At 37.5% G+C, this 17327-nt stretch overlaps 1 protein-coding gene across 2 annotated transcripts in view; it reads right to left on the bottom strand.

Moving 5' to 3' along the window:
- ENTREP2 (endosomal transmembrane epsin interactor 2) overlaps positions 1 to 17327 on the bottom strand; it is a 109377-nt gene that overhangs the window by 9496 nt on the left and 82554 nt on the right. The window contains exons 6-9 of one of the 2 annotated variants that reach the window (XM_061447117.1): positions 11347 to 11364; positions 8209 to 8369; positions 7424 to 7559; positions 780 to 855 (exon numbers count right to left, since the gene is read on the bottom strand). In XM_061447117.1, coding sequence (XP_061303101.1) covers positions 780 to 855; positions 7424 to 7559; positions 8209 to 8369; positions 11347 to 11364 — 391 coding nt within the window. The remainder of the gene's footprint in view (positions 1 to 779; positions 856 to 7423; positions 7560 to 8208; positions 8370 to 11346; positions 11365 to 17327) is intronic. The other variant, XM_061447118.1, reaches the window with a different exon arrangement.

Below are 17327 nucleotides of genomic sequence, written 5' to 3'. Positions count from 1 at the left end.
AGGTGGCCACAGGTGGCCCTGGAAACTAAAATCCTACTTCACAGAACAGATTCCCTGTGTGTGTAGGAAGAGTAGCTCCTCACTAATCTGTTAGGCTATCAGTCTCATTCTGGATGCTAGGTGAGAGAGGACTGTTTCTGTTTCTTGGACCACTCTGTCGTCACCTCTCTGCCCATAAGCGCTCTAACTGAGAACACCTCCCAGACTATTCATCAATACAACGCAAATGGGATACGGAAAAAGTATTTAATGGAAGTTTTACTAAAATACTTATTTCATACAAACTGCTTAACATCTCAGGATCCACTGAGGCTGTAACGTTTCAAAAGCCCTCCATAGCAGCAGACACGGTAAGGAGGCCCATTCTAGTAACTTACTGTGCTGCTACTCATCTACTTGCATTCACAACATCTACACTTTAGTCAGCAAGCTTCTTATTCAGGCTTCTGGAAGCTGTGCAGGAAATTACTACATGGAAAAGGCACATGGACTATCAGGAAGGCACGCATGGTTGCTGCCCATGAGAAGCAAACTGCCAGTTATGTGTGTTACTCTTCAAAGAGAAGCAACAGTTGCTGCATCTGCCTCAAAGGGCTGCACAAAGCGTGCTCTGTTGAGCAGAACTCTCCTTTGCATTTCCAGCCACATCAGTTGATGACTGTGAACGATCTGAAAGCAAATCCTTCTTTACCCATGGGGAAGGGCAGAAAAGAAGGAAAAGTCCACTCAAAACCCCTACTACATCTTTCTCAAGTAGACAAAGACAATGCTATTATCACCTTGTGCACTGAAGTCCACGGTCACGTTCCTCTCACCCAAGCTTGACTCTGATACTTGCTGATCAGTACCAGTGACCTAAATGAAAATTGGTCATTGAAACAGCACATTAATCTGCAATTTACCACAACCAAGTATATAGTGCCGACAACCTTAAGAACACATCTGATAATGTGAAATAACTACTACCTAAAGCTGCTAATTCAGACTGAACGCTATTTAAAAATACAGTATTTTACACTGTCTTCATATTAAGAACAAATACAGGGTAAAGAAACATGCTTAAAGCAATTCTTACTTTTTCCAGAATCTACAAGCTGAATTCATTGTGAGTTCATAGGCAGCTGGGGCTGCAGGCCCACATTACAAAGCTTAACAGCTGCAATGTTTAAAACTAATGGTTTTATTACAAACAATCTGCATTTCCCATATTACACAGTTTTCCCACACTTTATCATCCTCAAATAGGATAGAGAAAAGCAGAAACTATAAAACCAAGCACAAGAGCAGTATTTTCCTTAGTTATTTGCTGAGATGTTAACACCTAAAGTATTTTTATGCCACACATCACCATTGCCACCAAGGGTGGACAATGCAGGATGCTCTCCAGCCCATCAGATTGCTGAAGAGAGATAATACTAGGACTCATCTTTTTTTTTTCCAGAAAGGTTGGATTTAAGTGGGTAACTTCCCTTCACTTTTGAGAATCACGTGAACACAGCAGAGAATCAGTCCTACTGGAAAGACTTGATCCACAAACACCTGAAATTTAGGAAATCTTTCCATTGATTTTAGCAGACTTTAGATTTCCTCTTATTGCCAACCTCACTGGATTTTTAGCAATTCTTTGGGATCATGATTGTTTAAAAAATGGTTCCAATAAATAGCTGGTAACAATACGTGAGAAACATGTAAGAAGTCAAAAGGAATGAGATTGATACCATCTTTAGCAGAAAACATCTTATCTGCTTCTGTCTCCAGGGCCACAATTACCTAGTGAAAGCTTATTATGGTTGCTGACACGACCTAGAAATAACCACCAGTCACCTCTGTGAATGACTTGGGAGTTCAATCTGTAACTGGCTGTCTAAAAAAACTGAACGTGACAGTATTACTCTGACGCTATTAAGGAAGAGCTTCCATTGCACATGGCAGCGTAGATTAATGCACATATATACACATACATACATTCAGAGCTTATTGTGCTAATTAATTTTCTTCTACATCTACCTATCCATAGCTTACTGGGATCAGGGAACTTCTGATACAAATTTGTTTTTTAAAAGTGAAGTCTAAGGGTCAACAAATACAACTGTAAACAAAGAAGAGTACCAGGCATACTTCAACACAGCAATAGTTTGATAAGAGGACTGGGAAGCAAAAGCAGTCATTCATGTTTTTAAACAATTTGCTTGGAAATTGGGAATTTCTTAAAGGATCTTTCTTTATGGAAGCAGAATATCACATCTGTGGTTAAAGAAAAAGAAAAAAAAAAAGTGGTGTCATTCAAGTTGCAGACCACTCCTGGGAACTAACTGTGGAACGGCTGCGAGCTAACAGGAAAAGTAAGAAACGTTCTCAAATGTTCTTTATTGCTGGAAAAAATCTTATCATCCTGTGGAAGAAATTATATGTTTTGAGGGGGTTTGTTTCTTTTTAAAAATCGAGGAGTTCTTTTTAAATCTATGTGGTTTCATAAATTCTTAATCATTGACAGGAAAGTATCTGCTGAATATTTGTGCTGAAACAGTTTCTGACCACCTGCATTCTCCCAGTCATCTGGCAGCTGTAGTGACATTGTCTGGTAACTATAAAAAGGCCTACGACCTGTGAAATGAGCTACATGCAAGGCTGAGTTTGGCTTAGTTTGGCAAAACTGTACTAGTGAAAAAGAACCATCTGTAGCTTCGATCTAGAAAATCTGAAACAACATTATTGCTCAGCGTATAAAGCAAACCTAAGGCTTGTGAAAAAAGCTGGCTTAGCAATTCCTGAAATCAAAATATTGCAGCCCTCTCAAAAACCCCACTCTATTTTACAGGCAGAAGAAACACACACATTGTGCTTACATGCCTTAGTTCCCTATTACACAAACACCTCTAGATTACAACAGTTCAATCTTCATGACCCTTTTTTTTGCCCCCCCTCTGCGTAGTTTGACAAAGGGAACAATTACAGCATGGACGGATTTCTTTTTGACCTGGGAGTAAGACAACTAAGCTCATGTGACACAAGCCACTGAGCAACTACCAGTACATCTTTTTGGAACACAGCTAGTACAGAGCACACTATGGACCTAAGGTGTATTCCAACACGGGTGGGAGACAAAACTATTTTACTTTGCAGTTAGGTGTTAGTACCGATAGTCCTTCAGCTCCCCTAGGGTAAGGATACATGTTTGAGGGAAATTACAGAGAGGAACTGTTCTCAGCACTCTCCTCCATGCAATGAGATCTGTATCAGTCTTTCACATCCTGTGGAATTTAGAGGGATGCACAAGCTCAGCCACCACCCATCACATCCCTTCACAGGCTCTACCTCAATCAGAGGTTCCTACAGAGGCTGAAAACTCTGCAGTGACATACCTAAAGACATGAGGCTGCATAAATAAGATAATAATCTTGGAGGTGACTTGCTACTATATGAATTAAAGGACACAGTCTCTCAGCTTAACTTCTGGATGCTTGCTCATATACTGCAGACTATACTCAATTCTAGTTTTCTCTACTTACAATTGCTGGAAATAAAAAGAAACCCAAACAATCAAAACCAAACCTCACTACCAAAACAACATGACAAATAGGTGGTACAAATTCACACACACAGAAATTGCTTCTTGAGACCAAATGGAAGACTGTGAATGCTCCCCCCTCTATAAAATCCGCCACATACAGAAAAGCACTCATAATCTTTAAGATTTATCTCTTAAGTGCTTCTTTGATAGCTAGCATCCTTAACAGTGGGAAAACAAGAGACTTCAAGATTTTGTGCATGCAGAAGAAATCAGGGATATAATTTGAATTTTGATTTCTTCTACTTTTTTCAGTATTTAGCTGTATTTTGTAAAACATAAGCCACACACTTATCAATGTGTTAAGCATTCTGTTTTCTTCCTTTGTTCTTTCTCCCTTCAAAAGAATAATTGCTGAATATATTTCTATGTATTTGGAATCAGTTAACCCTCTTGCTTGGGAGAAGCAGAACCATGGTTTTAATTGTAGGAAGTAACATGAACAGTGTTTAGTTAGTCCAGAGTTTTGGTTCATATAGGAGTGGCACATGCTTTCATACCCTAGGCTGTGCAGGAACCCGTAACAAAACCTCATTGACTTGCACATAATTGGACATAAAGCCAGTAAAGACAGTCACTAAGCTATCAGCAGGAAACAAGCCTGGGACGCCTACAGGCTGGTAAGTCTTATAAAGTTAGTGGTTCAATTCACCCAGAACCCTGATCTGTTTGCTCTTGCCTTTTCTTTACCTTAGTTAACACTTTGCATAGAAAACCGTGTGAAAACCACTTTTTCCATAGTCATATAATGGGAATTCCTAATCAGTACAGATGATAACAGCATTTTTACTTAGCTGCAACCACTTAAATTAGCACTGATATTTGCTGACCATGAAATGTGTGAAATATTGACTCTAATTTGATGTAATTTTATAAAACTCTAAGGGCCTCAATTCACTTAAAAACAAACAAACCCTATTGCCTGATGATCAGTAAGTTTTTTCAATTATGACATTATTACCTAATGTCATAGCCTAGAAGCACTTCTAAATCTCTGCAATGATTTCCATTGCAAAGCCTGAAAATTTGACAAGATTTATCAATCTAGTTATTTCAGTTCCTATTATACTGTAGCTTAATGCCATGCTATATGGGAGCATTTGCATCACATAAGAATTTAAGACTCATTTTGTTCCTCTTGTAGACCTAAAACTGTCTTAGACTTTGGCTCCACTCCTCCACTTACAGACTGACTGGGACACTGACTGCAAAAAAATACATTCAGGATTTTGTTGTCAAGAAAAGTAAATGGCTACAAAGTCACTGTGCAGGCTTCAGCAAGTATTGCCAAAATACTACACTTCAGCACCTGTTGTTCTCTTGCCCCTACAAGCTTCTGAACCAGCAACCATCAGGCATATATAAACTACCCCTGGTAAGAAACTATATAATTATCAGCATTTAGAAATTAAAAATCAGCAGTAATTTTCACTTGTAATTAGGACAAACGCTTCTGGAGCCCCGGTGGCCGGAGATGAATAGGTAAGGCACTGACATCCCAGATGCCAAAAAACAACAGTGAGTACATGTACTCAGTAAAATTCACGCTCTTCCTGCAAGAGCATGACTTTGCTATTATATCTTGTCTTGTTAAACTGTATTTTTGTTACCTGCTGGTGCTGTTGTGCTGCTGGAGGTTGACGCTCATGCAAAGTATAATTCCCAAGTACAAGAATGCTCAAAGTGATTTTCTGCTTAAGCATAGACACTTTTCTAAACCTTACTTCATACCACAAATGAATTCTTATCACAGTTATGATCCTTCAGTTCCCCCAGACAAGGTATAATTCATATCGCTTTTGCCAATTTTTTTCTTTTAATAACTGAAAGAACTTGGCTCCTTCAGGGCTTGCAGGTTCCTCTGAGTTACTGCAAAGGAAGAAGGATGAAACTTGTCTAAAAAAGTTTTTAGGAAACAGACGGCCTCGAAAACTCCAATTTTGCTGTTCAGAAAAGAATTTCACTCCCAAGGAGTTTATACCAATTAACTGCCTTACAGCCAAACAAATCAAAGTACTGCAGTGTTTGGCCTGTTTATTGTGGTGGTCAGTGGAGGGTATGATACAAGGCAAGGACTCGTCAGTCACAGAAGCTGCAAAGTTGGGCACATCTTGGAGGTCTTTAATTGCATTTTTGCCAGGGACTGTGCACCTCAACATTCTTTTTTTTTTTCCCCTCAGACACCTGTCTTAATTACCTTAATAACATTATTGAGTATAACAGTAAAAAGCACACAGTTCCTTCTTTTTTGTTTCCCTTTCCCCCAGCACAAACAAAATCCCTAGCAAGCTTCTCAATTTCATATTTTGGGGAAATGCAAAGTACTCTTGTCTGCAATTTGGGTGCAATTTGGCAACCTGAACACACACTTGCACAGTGCTCTATTACCAGCTGATAAGCATTATCTAGAATGTTTGACTCCTTGAGTTTTTATTGATGCCTGTGAAAAATTAGTTTCTAAAAGCAATATAAGTATTTTGCTATTAGTGACAGCTGACTCAATTATCCCAAGTCATGCAAAACTTTGCTCAAATTCGCTTTAGCTGAACGTGTGGCTAAGTTGTAATTCTAGTTTCAGTTCAGTTGACACCATAGTAAAAAATAAGACAAAAAAGTGTAATGTAAATACTTGAAGCATCCTGTGTCCTTGCTCAAAGTTCAGAATCAAGGTGTTATATGCTCTCAGGAGTAACTTTCTGCCACAGACAGCAGAAGCTATTAAGAATTGTAAGAGGCAAAAGCATAAGCAGTAGATACAGAATTACTAGTTGCTATTTCATAAGAAGAACACATCCTTATGCTTTTATCATTCAAACCTTCACCATGTATGTTTTCTTATCAGGGAATGTAACACTGAAGCAGGAATCGGTTTCCAGGACTTTGGTGCCTGATAGAGGCCTCCTTATGGAGGCTTACAACTACTAAAGCACACATTTGGCACCGAGTTCATGGCACCCTGTCAAGACTAGAGCATACCATTAATAAGAACCTAAACTATTATCAGATGCTCCCAGTCCTTTTCCAGAATAGGATGTGAAAGCTGACATAAGCGGGGCACTGCAAATGTGTATTTTTAACTTTGTTAGTCTGAGATTATTTAGAGATTTTTGTTCAGAACTTTCAAGTACATGTCCTATCTATACTTAGCATTTAAAACAGGAATTTGTCATTATCTTGGCTCAGATCACATGCAGAGCAAAACCAAATGTCCCATGAGCTCTATGCTATATACACACATACCCAAACGTACAGAAATTGTTAGCATTACATGTCACAAGACACACAGTTGTTTTTTTCTTTATTAAACCTACACTGTTGTACTGGGCTCCAACCAGCAGTAGTATATTAAATTGAGGCAAATCCACTGTCATCAGCAGTTGAAATAAAAAATATTTTACATTTGGAGGTGTTTTTAAGAAAATAAACCTGCTTCCTAATCAAGATTTCTTATTCCTTGTAGAAATTTAGAAGTGTAATCTCATTTTAAAATACCATTATCCTTTTCAAGTAAGGAAAACCACTGCGCTTCAGTGGTGCCAATCCAGTCTTCTAAGTTTCTGACTGTTCAATATCACATAACAAACAGATTCAGCTGAAATATTACTATTCATTAAGATTTGCCCAAACATGCACAAGACCATAAGGGGAATACACATTCAGTAAAATTTGTTAATTAAACCCTTTCAAAAAGAATGGTGTGAAAAATGTGCTTAAAGAACATAACAATATTCTAATGTTTGTTCTCCCAAAGTACAATTAACTCCTACATTATCTCAGATCTCAAATTTATGTAAAATTGCTTTGGATCATGAAAATGTGAAGACTATGTAAAGAATTTCCTTTGGCTTTCCTTACCTGACTGGCAGGTGTCTCTCCAATCACTGCCTCATAAGGGGGGGGCAGCTCAGCTGGATACATCATTCCTGGGCTGTTAATGGTTACTGCATATAAAGCACTGAATGGGGAATGAGGGAAATCCAAATGGAGACCTCTGTTTAAAAACAGAAACCAGCAAGGTTAATAATTAAGAAATGGCATTGGATTTATTTGGTGAACTACCACCTACAGCAGTGATGTGGTGATCTCTGAATTCAAAGCCAATATACCACAAATAATAACACTGAAGAAATTTAACAGATAATCAAAATGAAGCCCTCATTCACAGGGCTTCATTCAAAAATCTGTAGCCTTAAAAATTCTATTTCATTTTGGATACCAGCTGTTTCCATCAGCCCGTTTTGCAGTCCTTCAAGTCCTTCACTACTCCACATTAATACACATTAACGCCAATGATTTCCTTAGAAAATTAAATCACGTATTCAACTTCAGGTGTATAACATTAACAGCTGCGACAGGATCTCTGATCAAAGCTGATCTCTGCTTTAAGTTCAGATATTGTTATCTTTGTCTTTGCTAAGTTCACTCCTTTCTCTATTACAGTGGTGCCTCAACACAAATATTTCCAGGTACATCCTAGTAAGTTTCAAAAAAATGTATGTAAAAAATGTATGTAATCTCTCTGGAAAAGAAGCACTTAGTCTAAGTGAAGGATTTACTTGGCTTCATGTTCTTTGAAACGGCTTCACATTCTGCATCTCAGAACTATGCAATGACTGTAACTACAGGGAAAAAACAATCACCTCTGTGCCTCTATCACTGGTGTGCAGGTATATTCTGGTGGGTAGTAGGGTGGAGGTGGAATTGGCGGTATGAACTCATCAAAATCCAAGGTTTGATGCAAGATAGTTCCATGCGGAGTCATACAGTCAGGATGGGTAGAATGTGGCCTCTGTGGCAGAAACTGAAAATGAACAGGTCGAGTTCCTTCAGATAGTAGAAACATCAACACCAATAATAAACAATTTAATAAAAGGTCAGTATTAGCAACCCTGACCAATATCCAGTATCATTAATATCCATACTGAAATGAAACAAACACTTCTGGAAGCGTAAGAATACTTGAGATCAATGAGAAGTGTGAATCAAATTGCCAAAATACAACTCAAGGTTTTACTAAAGTTACAGAGAGGCTTGTGCCTCAAAGTCAGGCACTCTCAGGATGCAGAGCGTAGCCATTTAAAATTAAATAGCTTTTCAAGAAATATTTCTACCTTATAATGTAATTTTATTACAGCAGTAATCGGCTACATTTTAATAACTGAGTAACTGATGAACAAAAGATACATCTAAAGTAACTACTCACATGCTTTTGTTTCCAACCTGAGATGCCTTGTGCTTATAGAGAAAAAAAAAAAGCCCCCTCAAAACCCCCAAATAAACGAAAGCAGAAACAAGCTACTGCATATTCTCTAAATTTTGAACAGGACCACTACAAATATTCCACCTATTTTTCACTTCTAAACAAGAGGCCATTTATAACTATTCTTTATTATTATTGTAACATAAAATAATAGCCATTTGTGGTTTGGTGATATCGACATTGCAAACTTAAATGAGATATAAAGGTTTTAAATACAGGTATGAAAGTAAGAAAGCAATTTACTCCATAGAAACATCTCAAAATGAAAAAGAAAATATGCTGAATAATAAAAGTAATACTGAGAACTGCTGTCAACATTTGTGACAGGAACCTAACCTATCACAGCTTCTAGCATAGCAGTGATATCAAAAACAGTGATATAAAAAAAATCATTCTTACACTTCAGTATCAGAAACACTCAGATTAACAACTTTTCTAGCAAAGGTTTAAACTACTTCAAGATGGACCATTCTGCAGAACACACGGAACCCCACCACCTTGACCTGGCTTTATATAGTCCCCATGGATAAAAGAGGATCAAAAACCTAAAACCACAGAAGAATTATTTCTTCTCTAGACAAGTTTCTGGTGTCATATTGCTTTTCTTGGATCAGTAGATGATTTGGTTTTAGCTTCTGCCTTTTAAAACAGATGTGCTAAGAAAATCTGCTGAAGGCACATTTGGTTTTTTACACTTGAAAAAGATATGTCTTTGTGCTGTTGTCTCATTACATTATCGTTTGGTTAAATCCATGATAAAGATTCAAGAAGCAGTGAAAAGGAAAATGCTTATGCTTAGCAGATCCAGCAGATATAAAGTAAATTACCTTTATTTTCAATATGACAGTTTAATATTTTTTCACTTTTTCAAATTTAACTTGGTGCAGTTATGCTGAATTTACATTGCCATAGAAATTATATTGGTCTTAGGTATTTAAAAAGTTGAGTGACATCTTAATTCTATGAAACTCATTCTATGTATGTTGTTTCAAAGATCAAAGCTGTAATAATGCAACACAACAGAAGGTAAGGAGGACCAATTTCAATTGTTTGTGAAAATCGCTCGCTAGAGATGCTTTCACAAGTAACTATTAAACAAAGAACCCCTTCTGCATAGATCTGCAGAGTTGGGCTTGTTCAGCCTGGAGAAGGCTCAGGGAAGATCTTATAACAGTCTTCCAATACCTAAAGGGGCCTACAAGAAATCTGGAGAGGGACTTTTTACAAGGGCATGTAGTGATAAGACAAGGGGGAATGGTTTTAAACTGAACAAGGGTAGATTTAGATTACACATCAGGAAAAAAATCTTTATTATGAGGGTGGTGAGGCACTGGCACAGGTTGCCCAGAGAAGGTGTGGCTGCCCCATTCCTGGAAGTGTTTAAGGCCAGGTTGGACAGGGCTTTGAGCAGCCTGGTCTAGTGGAAAGGGTCCCTTGCTCATGGCAGGGGGCTGGAACTGAATGCGCTTTAAGTTCCCTTCCAATCCAAACCATTCTATGATAACATGCGATATCATTGTATCTTAGAGATAACCAATGAGCCACTGTAATTTACTGATGGCACAGGTATAAAAGACATGATATATACATGATTTACTTTTTGTTACATAAAATGTCTGATGCTGTTAAGGACACTCTTTCATGTGAGATATGATGCTGTTAACCTGAGTGCTATCAGACGTTTCTATAGGTTTGTCTTATAGAATAAAACTACATTTTTGCAGTCATTTTTTCTAACCTCGCCTCATCTTTCAACAACCATTTTCCAAACTGTAACATTACATTAACTGGCAAACACCAAACCTCTACGCTAAGCAACCATCAGCCTGCTACCATCCCAAATACGTTGAAGAATCTTTTAGGAAAAAAGGAAGAAAGACAAACTTCAACTTTATAGTGACCTAGAAACTGTCTAAAAAATTATCACAATGAAGACAAATATCTGTATGCTCTAGCTCACATTTTGTACCCTACTTGATTCCAGCAAACTCAAGATTACACTCATTTCCTAGTAGAATTGATAATTTGGGTCATTTTTACTGCCTGGAAATGAAACCATTTTCTTTTACAACTTTCTTTCCCTTCTCCCAGACTATATCCATGTACTGACATGCAATGCAAGCTTTGGTTTGCACCAGAGAACATGCACCTCCATCTCTTCAGTTCTTGAGTTTTGTGGAGCTTGTTTCATTCAGCCATATAGAGGAAGCAACACTCAACGCTCCTCAGAGGGCAGCAATTAAACCCATAACACTTTTACAGTGAGTGAACTATCAGTGTACATTTTGTGGGGTGTAACAGAAGGAAAAGGTATTACACAGGGTAGAATACAAGAGGTCAAGAGGGAAAAGACCTGATACTTAGATGCATTTCAGTTTAACAGCAGTATTACTTACATCCCTTTTAAGAGCCTTAACTATGAATACAAATAACGGCAATGAACTCTGTGTGACCAATGCTGAAAACGAGTGGCAAAACAGACATGAAACATGTACATGTTTATAAACAACATGTTTACCTGTGTGATATCATCCTGCTGGAAGGCACAGAAATTAAAGTGAAAAGGCTGTAAGAGGAAGACTAGTAGGAAATTAAACAATAGCAAATATAAGGGATTATCACAAAGAACAGACATCCTTGATAAAACAGTTGGAAAGCTACCAAGTGGGAGTTAAACCACAGCTTATTCCACACTACCCTATCTACTAATCTCTAATACGCTGCAAAAGTTAATTCTTCCTATAGTAAAATGTATTTTAAAAATCTTTAAGGGTTACTCCCAAATGGTGAAAGCTGGCATGGGCTCAGCAAAGACTTAATACAAAGGCCATAGGTAGGAAAAAGCAAACAGCTCACAAACCTGGACTAGGTGGAGGAGCACTGACGTATGCTTTCGCAAGGAAACATATATTTTTGGTACTTAAAGGCAGTTGTTACTAAATAATCAGTTTCAAAAAGCTGATGGCAAATAGGATAGGCAACAACAATAACTCCTGAAGTGAAAATGGAGGTGGCCTGTTTGGTTTCAAGTATAAACAAGATGAAGTTGTATTCAAGGTCATTCTGGAACAACTCACAAAGCAGGTCTCCTGCTTTAATAGAAAATGGCTGCAGATGAGGATAAACAGCAAAAAGCACCACTGGTAAACACTGTAAATAGCCAACAGTGTTGAAAGTCTGCATAACTTTATAGCTATCAATAGATATTCTGAATATATTTACAAAATGTAAATAGAGATCCCCTGGCTTTGGAAATCCCAAATACTCAAATGTTTCAGTTGACCACCTGGAGCTGTTGGATGCTGGGAGCTTTCACAAATCTAACAGGCAATGAAAGACAGATCTAGAATTCATGCTCTTCTTCTAGGAAATAGTCAACTTTATGTTGAAGCTTGGCATTCAAACATGCAGGTTTTTTCTCATCCTTGGACTAAAGGATGTTTGTCTTCTTGTCATCTGTGGAATGTACCTCATAGGCATTATACATAGATGACTGCATGTGATAAATGGGCTGCTACATAGAGCACACATTGCACACAAAATGTTGTATGTTTTAATTAGACACACCTAACTTGACAGCATTTAACAGCCTGATTCAAACAGCCCTCATCTTTATTTCATACTGAGGACTACTCAATTTGTTACTTGGTTTGCAGTTATGGGGGAAGAATAAAACATGCTATCTGGTTGCAGCAGGGTGAACAAGAAATCTGTAAAATGCTGCAGTTTTGTACCTACTTCTTGGACCTGAAATTAATATAGAAGTTAGCCATGGCATCACAAGCAAGTTGTTCACTGAAGTGACCAGAATGATTGCAGTTTACTATTTATGTTCTGAATATTTTAAGTATATTCAAATAAAAGCTGACAGAGAAGTCTCCAGGAACTGAAGAAACAGCAAATAAGAATTATAACTCCCTAATGAAACACCTACCCAATATAATACAAGGTGCTAAGTCCTTCTTCCTAGCATCTGTAAGTCATTTATAAAGCACTGCTAATTCCTGGGAATGGGAAATAAAAACTTTCAATTGCATACAGTTAAATAACTACCATGTCATCTATAGTAAAATCTCTTCAATATACTTGGGTCTGTAATTCTGTCTTCAATTAACTGTCCTCATCCTGGACTGGTTGCTTTTTTCCTTTTCTAAACCACCTGTACCAGTATCTCCTCGAGGGAAATATAGATACTAATTGCCTACAAGAACAGAAGGATTATGGCTGACTCTTCTAATGTGTCCCTGATCTTAAGCGGAAATTAGAAGCATAGAATGGGTTGGAAAGGGCCTTAAGATCATGTAGTTCCAACCCCCCTGCCATGGGCAGAGACACCTCCTGCTAGACTAAGTTTCTCAAGGTCCTGCCCAACCTGGCCTTCAACACTGCCAGCAGGGATGCAGTTCACAGCTTCACAGCAGTTCACAGCTTCTTTGGACAGCCTGTTCCAATGCCTCACCACTCTCACAGTAAAGAACTTCCTTATAACCAACCTAAATCTCCCTTGTTAAAGTTGGAACCCATTACCCCTTGTCCTATTGCTACAGTCCCTGATAAAGAGTCCCTCTCCAGCATCCTTGTAGGCCCCCTTCAGATACTGGAAGGCTGCTATGAGGTCTCCACACAGCCTTCTCTTCTCCAGGCTGAACAGCCCCAATTTTCTTAGCTTGCAACACAGAAGATATTTTGATAAGGCAAACAGTCTCAGGTTTTCTCCTCCACTGTTTCCAGCCGTTGTTTCTATGACCATCACAAGCCATTAGCTCTGTAGTCTCAGAAGGACTGGTCTGTGACACAACACCTTTCCTGAAGTACTGACTGTATTTTAAATAGTATTAATTATTAAATACTCTTATTCTACCAATAAAATGGAAAATGGTACATTTTCTAAAAATGGCAAAAGCTTTCCTTCACCAAGGTTTCTATTTTACCTTTTTGTTTATGGTGGAATAATATTTGTGAGGGGAATATTGATCCAATCATGTAAGGTAACAATCTAAGGTAAACAAACTAAGGTATCCAATCATATAAAGTAACAATCATAAAAGTAACTTTAGGATGATTTTATGGATGTACATCATTTGCAATGCATTTCTCTAAAAGAATTATCACCTGGGCTTTACAGTACCTTTAAGTGAGCTTCGTGCCAAAAAAAATAACATTTAGGTTTTTATATAAGCATGTTAAATAATAAAAAACTATGTAATAACTTAAGATCAATTCTCAGTTACTGTGAAGTTGCATACTAAAGGGGGGGGTTTTATTACTATTTCACCTAGATAAGAGGTTAAACAATGCCGGCAAGATACTATCCTCATGCAGAGTACACTATCGTTGTTTTTTATTTAAAATATTTGAGTAGAAATATTAACTACAGCATATTAAGTTAATGACATGCTGAATTATCATTATGGGTGATGAAAACAGTAATTACATGTTACAGCTTGGAAGCACCATTATTACCTTATTTCCTTTACAAAATAGCAGATTGGTTTAGATATCAAATCACATGAAGTGCAATTTCTAACAGCAATGGTGACAAAACCAGAATACACTGAATGATATCGGTGCCCGTAGTTCTAGGATAAGAATTGTATAAACATATGGAGTGGAAGAAGGACTGGAATAGGTATACTTAATGCTTAAGCTTGGCCACAGTGGGCATAATTTCTTGTATTTCTTTAATTCAGACAGCTACCTTTTGAAGAAAATGGTGAATTTTTGCAGTAGCCATTCATCAGACAAAATGCAAACTGAAACTGCCTTAGGCAACAAATAAAAGATCATGGAAATGACAGCTTGGTTATTAAGAGATGTTTCTTCACATTACAGAACCTTGATACAATCTGATTTGATTCACATACATCTGCTGGAGGGGTGTGTACACAGAAAGAACAATCCTGGGAAGCCCTGTAATGGACTGCAGCCTTAAACTGTCTAAATTAGTAAAACATATAACAACTGCTCTTTCAATCTTTATCTCTCTTGCAGCTTTGGTAAAATTGGTAGGGTTTTCATTCCTTTTTCTTTCCTCTCCCCCTTTTTTTTTTCCCCTGAGCAACTGTGAACACTTAACAGCATGAGAAAGGTTAAAGTGAGGTGAAAAACTGGGGGTACTTTCTGAAACAGTCAAAAGAGGAACAACCTAGGAAAATGTTTTTGCGTTCTATATGACAATACAAAATTAAAAACTGAAGGAAACTAAAATATAACACAAAAATAGTTTTTATTATTTTGCAGCATTTTTTCCTTAATGCTTGAAACCAAATGTTTGTTTGGTGAGATTATTTTGAACCAAAAAGCTCCCTTCAAATTCACTGGAAATTTTAATCTGTGCTTACTAGTGAACAGCTTGTGTTTATATTTTCCAGCACATTCTTATAAAAGACTGGTACATCAGAAGGTAGCAGTTTCCAATAAAATACTGTCATATTGCTTGTAGGAATCAGATACCCACTGTATGCAAGAGTTAGCAAGAAACCAGATACTAATAAACCATTGTTGCATATTTTCTTGAGACCGTATTATGCACCAGCTCTATGTTGCTAGGCAATAAAAGCTGAATCACAAAGAACAGATTCACGGCAGAAGAAAACATGAACTTATTTGAAATTTGAAAATAATAATAAAAAAAAAACACTATTCAAACTGAGTAATTTCTGAGACAAGAACATATAATACAGCACATGAATCACAAAACTGATGACAAATGATGTCCCAGGAGGATCTCCCTATTGCATTATACTTTTGCTGTCTAGGAATTACACTTTTATGCCTCCTCTTCCTGTAAGAGAGCCTATGCAGCTTTCGAATACTCCAACAACAGAGGAAAAGAATCAGCACAATAACTAAAATCTTTTCATTTGCAGTCTTAAACTTTCAGCATGGTACAACCCTGCTACGAGAAGATGCATACATACTTCAGTGAAAAACAGAAGGAAAAAGCACAAATCAAGCATTAATAAGCAAGAATAAAGAAAGCAAAACAGATTTCTAGGTGCAGCAAAGCAGAAAGGAACTGCAGATCATGGGACAATGGAGATTAAGGGACAATAGACTGAAAATAGTTGAAAGAAAAAGAGATCTTCAGCTGGTCTAAGTCAGCGTAGCCCCAGGGAAGTTACGCTCACTTAGGCCTGGTAGGAATCTGGCAACCTGAAAAAAGAAAGAGAAAAACTTAGGGATAAACAGTAAAGACTGGGATTGAGCAGAAAGATGCAATTCCCTTCTTCTGGGGAGAGGGAAGAAAATTCTTGTCAGTGGAGCTGAAAGGGTGGGAGAACGACAACTACGCAAGAAGACATAAAGCTGGAAGCACAAAGCATAGGAAGCAAAAACAAGCTGACATAATGGCATCATCACCAGGTGGTAAGGAAAGAATTTGGGAAAGAAGTGAAAAATGAAGTAGGAAGAGAAAAATTACATGCTTTTAGGGTATTTGAATTCCTATTGAAATGACTGCTTCTTGCACATACCCATCAGAAGCACTTTAATATCATTCTTGGTTCACTGTCACCTACACATTTATTCCTCTTACACTGATAAGTACCATAAAATTAGGTGCAGGTTAAGATTCCTGGAGTATATATGGTTACATTTCTGGACCATTGTTATGCTAGACAGACAAATCTTTGCAGGCGTGATGCTCACTTCATCTCCCTATGATGACTGCAAGGTGAAAAATGTCTTCAATAAGCATTCTAGCAGTAAATATCATGGGGTGAGAGTGTATGGAAAAAATATCCTTAATGTGACAAAAATCCTTTAATGTTTAAAGTACAATTTATCATCAGCCGGGATTATTTTTGTCAATTCTGCTCGACATCCAAACCAAAGTTATTTAAGGAGCACTCTTTACAAGTCTCTACAAGCACACACAATGTGACTACACAGAGTGCTATACAACAAAATGCATTTACGTACCATTTGTAGGTATTATGCGGATGTATGTACCTAATTTATTTTATCCTCTACTATGTGAAGGAAACACCAGATCACAGAGGAAGATATTCTCTGAGTTTGTAAGGCGGTGACTGGAACACTTGTCTAGAAAGGACACTTTGTTGTGTAAACGATTTGCAGCTAACTTGTTGGGCCAATATACTATCTATGCAAACTTTTAAAATATAAACAACTTACAAATGACTAGTACTAGGTTTGTGTGCTTGCCCTATCTTATAAAGCAAAGAATAATTTCCTACATTAGGCAATAATAGAGCTGGGTCAGAAACAATATACCTGGCCTGCAAAATACAAGGATTTTAATTTTTTCTTTTTTGTTTCAACATTACATTCAAATCTGAAGAATCACAGTGCTTTTTTTGGGGTAGAAAACCTTGTCCAACCAAAACAAGACAGTATCCTGTAATGCAGCTGGCTATGCAGAAGACTAATGATCCTTTTCTCTTTGGTTTTAAACATAATTGCTACTCTGAAGCTTGAACATGTTTTCCTTATGAAAACACTGCTATTGGCACAGGGCTGTGGAAATCCCAATTC

This window comes from Pezoporus flaviventris, unplaced genomic scaffold (assembly GCF_033815535.1).
Source record: "Pezoporus flaviventris isolate CSIRO_AGI_PZ_B2104156 unplaced genomic scaffold, CSIRO_AGI_Pfla_v1 ptg000006l, whole genome shotgun sequence".
Taxonomy (NCBI): Eukaryota; Metazoa; Chordata; class Aves; order Psittaciformes; family Psittacidae; genus Pezoporus; species Pezoporus flaviventris.
The sequence above is the reverse complement of the archived record's forward strand: the minus strand, read 5'-3'. Positions and strand labels throughout refer to the sequence as shown.